The sequence below is a fragment of the Pelobates fuscus genome, chromosome 9 (assembly GCF_036172605.1).
Source record: "Pelobates fuscus isolate aPelFus1 chromosome 9, aPelFus1.pri, whole genome shotgun sequence".
In the NCBI taxonomy this organism is placed as follows: domain Eukaryota; kingdom Metazoa; phylum Chordata; class Amphibia; order Anura; family Pelobatidae; genus Pelobates; species Pelobates fuscus.
Window position 1 is genome coordinate 3,388,127 of NC_086325.1, and position 11,155 is coordinate 3,399,281.

Sequence of the window (11,155 nt, forward strand, 5' to 3'; positions counted from 1 at the left end):
AAATTTATCCATCGGCAGTGAAAATCCAGGATCTCTTCGATGGGGGGATTTTCTAGAAATTTATTTTGTTACACTATATTAATAAATATGAATTCTGTTCTACGAGTTCTAACTCTCCTTGTGTCCAGCTGCAAAGGAAACAAAGAAATCCACAACCAGAAATTTGGAGAGTCCTGGATCAATATGGCAACTAAATACATAAATGAATTAAATATTGATATAAAACTCTGCTTCATGGGAAAAAGAGGATGTCCAACATGTAAAATGAGAGGCGATGAGCCCACTTGATCTGAACAAAGCAAGTCTCACCTCTATATCTGATATAGCTGAGCGCAAAGCACACGACCAGCTCACAAGACTCTTCCGACGTGACAGCAAACCGTCCTCATATAGACGGATAAAAGCTTCAGCGACCGCCCTGGAGAAGTTCTGAGAGCAAATGGTATGTAGAATAAGAAACTGTTACCATGTACCATCTCCTTCAGTGAGATACAGAGATAGAACTTTAAAAATGATCAAAGTTACGAACAGGTCATCTAACAAGCAAGAGGCTGTCCTGCAACAATAATAATGATTAAGTAATGTGCGATCAGGAGGAAATAATGAATCAAACTTCTTGTGTGCTAGAGACAAATCTGAGAGCGTGGACCACTCAGTATGTACCCACCTTCTGCTGCCTAAAGTGATCGCTATCTCGCAAAAAAAAATAAAAAATAGATGAGACTCACCCCGTCCATTGTAAAACAGCACCTGTCCCAGTCCAGGGATGCACCAAGGGATTTTAGTTGATGATAAATTGTATCTCCTTTCCTTCACAGAATCAAATAAATCAATCAATAATACTAAAAAAAAAACCCCACACTTCCACAAGATATCACACATTAACCCGACACTGGATATCTGCCTGACTTACTCGTTCTTCCAGTTCCACACAGTCTCTAGAAACACATCCCGTCCAAGATCATGACGTGACAGACCTTGTTCCTTCCACAATGTCTTCTCTACAATGGCCTGAAAAAACAGAGTGAACTGCAGCTCAAGAAGACTAACTGGGAGCTGGGAGTCACTGAGTGAGATGGCTTTACCTGTGTAGCAATTCCAGCATGATCTGATCCAGGAACCCAAAGAACCTTCTGACCCAGCATTCGCTTCCTATCGCAGAAAAAACAAACACAAATACAGATTGAATTCTATACAAACCCATAGAAAGGTAAAAGGTCAAACATATTTAGTATTCCTCCATGCAGTGCTGGCTCCCTTCTACACAATTCAGAATGAATAAAACACACATCTAGTAACAAACAAAATAAATTCCTGGTAAGTTGGAAAAACAAAACAAAAAAAAAGTCTTACTGTCAGTCTTAGCTGAACACACAAAATACTTTGAAAACAAGTTAAAATTGTAAAACAAGATGACTTGTTGATGTGTTTCAGTCTGAATTATTTCATACTTTCTCACTACTATACTCTTTTTTAATTGTCGCTTATGTGCAAGAGCATCACCATGACTGATTAAAAGAGTTTATCAAATCCTCAAAGATTTACTTACATGAGTTTCGGAAAACATGTTGAAATGACAGAGCCACCCACTAACCTACGGAGTAGGAATTCATCCAATCCAAAAGTGTCAGTCCATTCTTACAAAAAAAAATGTACTTCACCCCCTGGACCTGATGGCTACGACATCAGCAATTATAAAAGGTTCCGAGAGGAACTCACCCCACATTTAATAGTACTATGCAATGAATTTATGAAGGGTGGGGTGCCCGATGGGGACACGGCCACAGTCAACACCATCTTGCTGCCTAAACCTGGCAAGGATGAGACACTGACACCCAGCTATAGACTAATCTCCCAACGATGTACTTCCTACACTCAGAGATCTTACAAACTCTTTATGACATCTAGCGATGCTATTTGAAAACTACAGTAGCTGTACCATTTCATCTCTCTGCACCGGACACAGCACTAATACGAGCCCAACACTGTATAAGAATAAACACAGAAGACTTCACGTAACTTGGGGTTCAACTGACAGCTGGCCCCTCTTTGCTATTCCACTGTAACTACACCCCCTTTTTTGGACCATAGCTAGAGAATTAGAACACTGGACAGAGAAACCAATTTCCTGGGTAGGTCACCTACACACACTAAAGAGGAACATACTCCCCAGACTGCTATTCTTATTTGAAGCCCTACAAGTGAGGGTCACTAAGAGGGATTTGACAGACACTCAAAGAGCAATTGATACGTTTATCTGGCAGAAAGAACCGACTGTGAATAGCCCGGAAACTGCTGTATCGGCCTAAACCCAAAGGGGGGCTGGGATTACCCAATCTACACCTCTATTACCTATCAGCGCAACTGACACAAATAATACATTGGCACTCCCCTCCAGAAAAACGGCGATGGGTAGACTTAAAATCATTGATACGGGAATGGATCACCCACAATTCTTAATGTGGGCCCAAATCCGCAAACTCCTGAAAACGACATGCCCCACTATAACAAATCTGTGAACAATCATAGAAAACAACAGAAAATTTCTACCAGGCATGAGGGCTAGGGATTTTGGAGGAACAGAGTCACCAGGACTTCAGAAATACGTCCACCTCTGTGTTTACAGAGAAATCGTAACCTAAGAGCACTAGCGCTCCCTAGCTACACTTCAGTCACGGAACTATTTGGGCACCCCATTGCTCAACGGAACATGTCCTCTGTGATTATTATCTGTGCTCGTAGATCCTCGTAAAATGCTTGCAGGGCTATCCTAAATGCTGCTGGAAAGCCCTTGGGTTAATTTTCCGTATATACAGATACGGCATTTGCACGGAACAGTAAGGTGCAGGGGGCGGGCACTAGACAAATGACAGTTTTCAAAAGAATGTGTTTCACAGAAAAACCCTTTATTATATAACAATATTAGTGCAGATAAGCAGGAAGCAGCAGAGTTAAGATACACAGATCGATGGGAGGTCGACCTGAGGGAGGCACTGGAGGGCACAGATTGGAAAGATATATAGGAAGCTAATGCAAAAGTCTCAGTTTGTGTGACCTTACAGGAACAAGCCTATACAACACTCTTCAGGTGGCATACTACCCCAGTTAAACAATACCACATGAGACTAAACCCTACTGATACATGCTGGCATCTTTGCGGTGCAAAAAGTGACTACATCCATATGTGGTGGGCTTGCCCTGAGGTTGCCAAATATTGGCAGAGAATAATAGACCTAAACTTCCAGATTATGCAGACTAGATTGACCCTGGATATGTGGGCCTGTCTACTCTCTAGCAAATTGCAAAATAAAGAATTTAAAAAAATAAAATAAAAAGAATGTATTTCACAAAATGTCCATTCTACGACTGTAGCTTTCAATTGCCCCACATTGCTCCTCATTGCATCAGCTTGGGTGTATAGTCAGCCATAGACGATTTATAAAATTGTACTGCAACATGCACTCACCAGCGGACTAGCGAGTCCTCGATGGCCACTGTCAGTGCATGTCCAAGATGCAGGGAACCGGTGACGTTGGGAGGAGGAATGCACAGTGAGAAGATTTCAGGAGTAGAGTGAGGGATGTTTCTCTACAACAATGATAAAATATATTATCATATGACGAATCATCCTTGTTTTGTTTTATTTTATATTACCGCTTACAGCCTTCTGGTACTCACCTGGAACTCTGGTTTAAAGAATCCTTGTTTAACCCACCAGGAATACCAAGCAGCCTCAACATAGCTAGGACTATAGGAAGGAGGCAGAGGTCCAGAGGTGTCTGAAAAGTAGATTATATTAGCAAACACTTTTCTGTTTATAGCTATCTTTATATTTATTACGTTTGAACCCTGCGACCTCTAACCTTTCTTTTCCCCCTGCTCTGTCCCTCTGTCATACTTGATCACCTCTTTCTCCTTCCATCTCTGGCCTTTGGTTGGAGAAACCTACAGGATTAGAGGAACGCAGTATAAGACAGGGATGTTACATGCACAGCAGTAAGTCTGAAAGAGTGCAGGGCTTATTGTTGCATGAAAGGCAAAATACATAATACATGCATCATAAACCATTCTAAGAAATGGACACTATGTCCGTATGCTGCAAATAAGCAGTCTGTCAGACTGGCAGCATCGAAGACCAATAAATGGCAATTTTTGTCAGTTGGTTACCAAAGGCACACCCCTAGTGTTCTCTCTTTGGATTGCACTTAAAGGGCAAGAATACACAAAATGTGCAAAAATAAACGTGACGAAGCATTAAAGGATCACTATAGGGTCAGGAACACAAACATGTATTCCTGACCCTATAGTGTTAACACCAACCTCATGCTTCCATAAATATAACAAAATCTTACTGTATTCAAGCCTGAAGCTGCAATGCTGCATGCTGTTTGCCTCAGAAAAACAAGCTGTCTGCTGACATCATCAGAAGTGGTAGCCTGATCCAATCACAATGCTTCCCCATAGGATTGGCTGAGACTGATAAAGAGGCAGATCAAGGGCAGAGCAAGCATGATTCAAACACAGCCCTGGCCAATCAGCATCACCTCATAGCGATGAATTGAATCAATGTATCTCTATGAGGAAAGTTCAGTGTCTGCATGCAGAGGGAGGAGATACTGAATGTTTGGATGCATTTTAGACAGCCATGGCCCAGGAAGGATCTCTAACAGCCATCTGAGGAGTGGCCAGTGAAGTTATCCCTAGGCTGTAATGTAAACACTGCATTTTCTCTGAAAAGACAGTGTTTACAGCAAAAAGCCTGAAGGGAATGATTCTACTCACCAGAACAAATTCAATAACCTGGAGTTGTTCTGGTGACTATACAGGGAGTGCAGAATTATTAGGAAAATTAGTATTTTGACCACATCATCCTCTTTATGCATGTTGTCTTACTCCAAGCTGTTTAGGCTCGAAAGCCTACTACCAATTAAGCATATTAGGTGATGTGCATCTCTGTAATGAGAAGGGGTGTGGTCTAATGACATCAACACCCTATATCAGGTGTGCATAATTATTAGGCAACTTCCTTTCCTTTGGCAAAATGGGTCAAAAGAAGGACTTGACAGGCTCAGAAAAGTCAAAAATAGTGAGTTATCTTGCAGAGGGATGCAACACTCTTCAAATTGCAAAGCTTCTGAAGCGTGATCATCGAACAATCAAGCGTTTCATTCAAAATAGTCAACAGGGTCGCAAGAAGCGTGTGGAGAAACCAAGGCGCAAAATAACTGCCCATGAACTGAGAAAAGTCAAGCGTGCAGCTGCCAAGATGCCACTTGCCACCAGTTTGGCCATATTTCAGAGCTGCAACATCACTGGAGTGCCCAAAAGCACAAGGTGTGCAATACTCAGAGACATTGCCAAGGTAAGAAAGGCTGAAAGACGACCACCACTGAACAAGACACACAAGCTGAAACGTCAAGACTGGGCCAAGAAATATCTCAAGACTGATTTTTCTAAGGTTTTATGGACTGATGAAATGAGAGTGAGTCTTGATGGGCCAGATGGATGGATTGGTAAAGGGCAGAGAGCTCCAGTCCGACTCAGACGCCAGCAAGGTGGAGGTGGAGTACTGGTTTGGGCTGGTATTATCAAAGATGAGCTTGTGGGGCCTTTTCGGGTTGAGGATGGAGTCAAGCTCAACTCCCAGTCCTACTGCCAGTTTCTGGAAGACACCTTCTTCAAGCAGTGGTACAGGAAGAAGTCTGCATCCTTCAAAAAAAACATGATTTTCATGCAGGACAATGCTCCATCACACGCGTCCAAGTACTCCACAGCGTGGCTGGCAAGAAAGGGTATAAAAGAAGAAAATCTAATGACATGGCCTCCTTGTTCACCTGATCTGAACTCTATTGAGAACCTGTGGTCCATCATCAAATGTGAGATTTACAAGGAGGGAAAACAGTACACCTCTCTGAACAGTGTCTGGGAGGCTGTGGTTGCTGCTGCACGCAATGTTGATGGTGAACAGATCAAAACACTGACAGAATCCATGGATGGCAGGCTTTTGAGTGTCCTTGCAAAGAAAGGTGGCTATATTGGTCACTGATTTGTTTTTGTTATGTTTTTGAATGTCAGAAATGTATATTTGTGAATGTTGAGATGTTATATTGGTTTCACTGGTAAAAATAAATAATTGAAATGGGTAGATATTTGTTTTTTGTTAAGTTGCCTAATAATTATGCACAGTAATAGTCACCTGCACACACAGATATCCCCCTAAAATAGCTATAACTAAAAACAAACTAAAAACTACTTCCAAAAATATTCAGCTTTGATATTAATGAGTTTTTTGGGTTCATTGAGAACATGGTTTTTGTTCAATAATAAAATTAATCCTCAAAAATACAACTTGCCTAATAATTCTGCACTCCCTGTAGTGTTCTTTTAAGTAAGGAATCTTCCTAATTGAATTTGCCATTATATGTAGATTGTATGTCACCATCCAAACTTCTGTTGCTGTTTTGATTAGTTTGAATCAATGGTCAGTCTGAAAACGTGCACTTGTGATGCTTGCAAAAAAAATGAATACACTTAAAGCGGCACTGTCATGCCGAACTTACCTTTCCTCAATCTCTTCCTCTTCTCCCCCTCTCTCAGGATCTGTTCTTCTTTTCTTCCTGTCTCCTTTAGTTTTCTTTAAAACCATAAGACAAAGTAGGGACTCTTTGTCTTATGGGATTCCTCCGCTTGACCAGCTCTGACCAGCGGAGGAGCAAAGTGTGCTTCATTTCCGCTGGTCAGAGCAATTTTCCCATGATCCCTAGCTTTCCTCCCAGTTCCCACAATGCTTCCTGTCAGTATTGCCGAACGTCCTGTCACTTAGACAGAACGCCGGCAAAACTGCCGAATTGCATCCTAACAGAATGAGCACCGTTTCTCCATTGGTGTTAGGATGCAATTCGGTACTTTGTTCGTATCGGAATTTCATTCTAATGAATGAAACTCCGATCCTATTCATTGCTGTGGCTGCATCTTGCAGCCGCTTAGTAGATAACTCCCTAATTCCCACGGTATCAGGGAGCTATCTACTAAAAGGCTGAAAGACCTGAATTGGTCTTTCAGCCAACTTTACTAATACTAAGTAAAGATTACTTAGTATTAGTAAATAATATGCCCCTACTCGCTATACCGCGAGTAGGGGCATGTCTAGTAAGCAGTGAGCAGCCTGTGGCTGCTCACTGTAAAAAACAAAAAAACAAAACAATAAACACCCCCCCTCCCCTGCGCGTGGGTTAAAGATGGGGGGGGGGGGGGGGGAACCTACTGTCCCCCACCCCTGCGCGGTGGGTGGGGGCCCTAATAAAACAATAAGGGGGGGGGGGACCTACTGTCCTCCCCCCCGGCCCCCACCCCTGCGCGGTGGGTGGGGGCCCTAATAAAAACAATAAGGGGGGGGGACCTACTGTCCACCCCCCCGGCCCCCACCCCTGAGCGGTGGGTGGGGGCCCTAATAAAACAATAAGGGGGGGGGACCTATTGTCCTCCCCCCCCCTGGCCCCCACCCCTGCGCGGTGGGTGGGGGCCCTAAGAAAAACAATAAGGGGGGGGGGGGGGGACCTACTGTCCTCCCCCCCGGCCCCCACCCCTGAGCGGTGGGTGGGGGCCCTAATAAAACAATAAGGGGGGGGACCTACTGTCCTCCCCCCCTAGCCCCCACCCCTGCGCGGTGGGTGGGGGCCCTAAATGAACCCCCCCCATTAAGGTGACTAGGGGTCCCAAGCCCCTAGTCACCCCCCACCCAAAACATTCTATCCCCTACCTACCCCCCTCACCCTAAAAATAGTGAGGGGGGAATAAAATAACTAACCTGTAAAAAAAAAAAAAAAATTAAACTTGCCATTTGACGTCTTCTCTTTTCTAAATTCTTCTTACTTCAGCCCCCCAAAAGGCCAAATAAAAATCCATAAACCCGTCGCACTTTAAAAAAAAAAAAAAAAAAACGAGCGCAAACAAAAATTAATCCATCTTCACCCATGGAGGGCACGCCGCGTACTGAGCTCCGCAGGGCGGGTCAAGGCTTATAAAGCCTTGCCCCGCCCTGCAATTAGGCTTAGAACACAATGATTGGTTGGTTTAAGCCAATCAGAGTGCTCTGTGTCATTTTACACAGCGTGGGAAAATTCAAAAGAACTTTCCCACGCTGTGTAAAATGACAGATCACTGTGATTGGATGGTTTTCAAGCCATCCAATCACAGTGCTCTGTGTCATTTTACAAGCGTGGGAAAATTCCAAAGAACTTTCCCACGCTTGTAAAATGACACAGAGCACTGTGATTGGATGGCTTGAAATCCATCCAATCACACTGCTCTGTGTCATTTTACACGAGCGTGGGAAAGTTCTTTGGAATTTTCCCACGCTTGTAAAATGACACAGAGCACTGTGATTGGATGGCTTGAAAACCATCCAATCACAGTGATCTGTCATTTTACACAGCGTGGGAAAGTTCTTTTGAATTTTCCCACGCTGTGTAAAATGACACAGAGCACTCTGATTGGTTTAAACCAACCAATCATTGTGTTCTAAGCCTAATTGCAGGGCGGGGCAAGGCTTTATAAGCCTTGACCCGCCCTGCGGAGCTCAGTACGCGGCGTGCCCTCCATGGGTGAAGATGGATTAATTTTTGTTTGCGCTCGTTTTTTTTTTTTTTTTTTTTTAAAGTGCGACGGGTTTATGGATTTTTATTTGGCCTTTTGGAGGGCTGAAGTAAGAAGAATTTAGAAAAAAGAAGACGTCAAATGGTAAGTTTAATTATTATTTTTTTACAGGTTAGTTATTTTATTCCCCCCTCACTATTTTTAGGGTGAGGGGGGTAGGTAGGGGATAGAATGTTTTGGGTGGGGGGTGACTAGGGGCTTGGGACCCCTAGTCACCTTGATGGGGGGGGGGGGGGTCATTTAGGGCCCCCACCCACCGCGCAAGGGTGGGGGCCAGGGGGGAGGACAGTAGGTCCCCCCCCCCTTATTGTTTTATTAGGGCCCCCACCCACCGCGCAGGGGTGGGGGCCAGGGGGGGGAGGACAGTAGGTCCCCCCCCCTTATTGTTTTATTAGGGCCCCCACCCACCGCTCAGGGGTGGGGGCCGGGGGGGAGGACAGTAGGTCCCCCCCCCCTTATTGTTTTATTAGGGCCCCCACCCACCGCTCAGGGGTGGGGGCCGGGGGGGAGGACAGTAGGTCCCCCCCCTTATTGTTTTATTAGGGCCCCCACCCACCGCTCAAGGGTGGGGGCCGGGGGGGAGGACAGTAGGTCCCCCCCCCTTATTGTTTTATTAGGGCCCCCACCCACCGCGCAGGGGTGGGGGCCAGGGGGGGGAGGACAATAGGTCCCCCCCCCTTATTGTTTTATTAGGGCCCCCACCCACCGCGCAGGGGTGGGGGCCAGGGGGGGAGGACAATAGGTCCCCCCCTTATTGTTTTTATTAGGGCCCCCACCCACCGCGCAGGGGTGGGGGCCAGGGGGGGAGGACAATAGGTCCCCCCCCTTATTGTTTTTATTAGGGCCCCCACCCACCGCTCAGGGGTGGGGGCCGGGGGGGAGGACAGTAGGTCCCCCCCCCCTTATTGTTTTATTAGGGCCCCCACCCACCGCTCAGGGGTGGGGGCCGGGGGGGAGGACAGTAGGTCCCCCCCCTTATTGTTTTATTAGGGCCCCCACCCACCGCGCAGGGGTGGGGGCCAGGGGGGGAGGACAATAGGTCAACCCCCCCTTATTGTTTTTATTAGGGCCCCCACCCACCGCTCAGGGGTGGGGGCCGGGGGGGAGGACAGAAGGTCCCCCCCCCCCTTATTGTTTTATTAGGGCCCCCACCCACCGCACAGGCTGCTCACTGTGTAGTGGACATGCCCCTACTCGCGGTATAGCGAGTAGGGGTATTGGGGAGATTTTAATCTCCCTTGTCCTATTATGGGGGTCATATTGACCCCCATAGAGTGAGGGGGGACATGGGGGGCTTAGGAAGTGGCGAGGAGCACTGCTCCCTGCCGCTTCTATAGTTACATATTACAAGGAGGGAGCTGCACGCCGGTAGCTCCCTCCTTGTAATAAACTGAACGAACAAACTAACACTGATACACGGTGTTAGTTTGTTCGTCTGATTTTTTCTATTCATTCATTCGTCTGTCTGATGAATGAATGAATAGGTGAAATTCCCGTTCGCATGTCCAGGTGTTTCACTGGGCATGTGCGGGAATCTCACAGTCTGTGTAGTGTGGGTAGATGACGTGTCCCACAGGGACTTCACCTACCCACACAAAGATGGCGGCGCCCTGAATAAAGATCGGGGCAGAAGATAAAGAATTAAAAAGAGGTAATGTGGGGGGCTTAGGGGCATTTGGGGGTGACTAGGGGGTCGATTGGATGTAGTGGAGGCGGGAGGGGGGTTAAAAAAAAAACGGGATTCGGCATGACAGTGCCGCTTTAAGTAAATGGAAGACATGGACGTTTTTTTTTTTGTTTAAGTAAGTGGACCACAGACGTATGTTAACGACAACTTCATTAAGAAGAGATCAGAGAGCTGTCTGGGTGGGGAGGCTAAAATTGCTGAAATGTTCTAGCTTGTCAAATACTACTTCACACATTAAATGAAGTCAATTGATTGTTTGGGGCCATGTTTAATATTTGGTATTACTCTCACATTAAATACACTTTGATATTCATTGAATTCAGTGATTGTGCAGAGCTATATCCATATATATTCAGATACTCCTGACTGGCACATGTGAAGCATAGAAATTGATTAACCAAATAATAAATACACCTGCCAGTGTACTTTGACAGTTGCCACTCATATCTGGTGTCTCTATAGCGTGCTTTTACAAAGAATAACCAATATGGGGATCTTTAACAATCTATGGATTTTGTGATTATTGTGGCAATCCTGCGGTACACAGACTATTTAGTTACCTGTGTAGCAGCCTCTTCCCGCACACTCTGCCTTCTTTGCTTACGTTCTTCCTGTTTAATTCGTGTTTTGATACTGGACGCACCTCTACTGGAGCACACATACACCCCATTGCAGCGGCGTGCTAACTGAAGGCGGAGCATGAGGAAATGGGGACACCTGGCAAAATAATGTCAGATTAATGTTCATGTCACCTGCTGCTACTAACTCCTCGATGTTGGGAGCTTTTCCCTTCCCTGTTTTAACCTTAATTTG

The 11,155-nt window shown here is 45.5% G+C and overlaps 1 protein-coding gene across 4 annotated transcripts in view; it reads right to left on the minus strand.

Moving 5' to 3' along the window:
* The window catches only part of VARS2 (valyl-tRNA synthetase 2, mitochondrial), a 64,509-nt gene that overhangs the window by 52,975 nt on the left and 379 nt on the right, over positions 1 to 11,155 (minus strand). For all 4 annotated transcript variants that reach the window (XM_063430998.1, XM_063430999.1, XM_063430997.1 and 1 more), the window contains exons 2-9: positions 10,903 to 11,059; positions 3,864 to 3,945; positions 3,679 to 3,779; positions 3,467 to 3,588; positions 1,086 to 1,152; positions 914 to 1,011; positions 729 to 810; positions 310 to 429 (exon numbers count right to left, since the gene is read on the minus strand). In XM_063430998.1, the coding sequence (XP_063287068.1) occupies positions 310 to 429; positions 729 to 810; positions 914 to 1,011; positions 1,086 to 1,152; positions 3,467 to 3,588; positions 3,679 to 3,779; positions 3,864 to 3,945; positions 10,903 to 11,043 (813 nt within the window). In that variant the 5' untranslated portion in view covers positions 11,044 to 11,059. The remainder of the gene's footprint in view (positions 1 to 309; positions 430 to 728; positions 811 to 913; positions 1,012 to 1,085; positions 1,153 to 3,466; positions 3,589 to 3,678; positions 3,780 to 3,863; positions 3,946 to 10,902; positions 11,060 to 11,155) is intronic.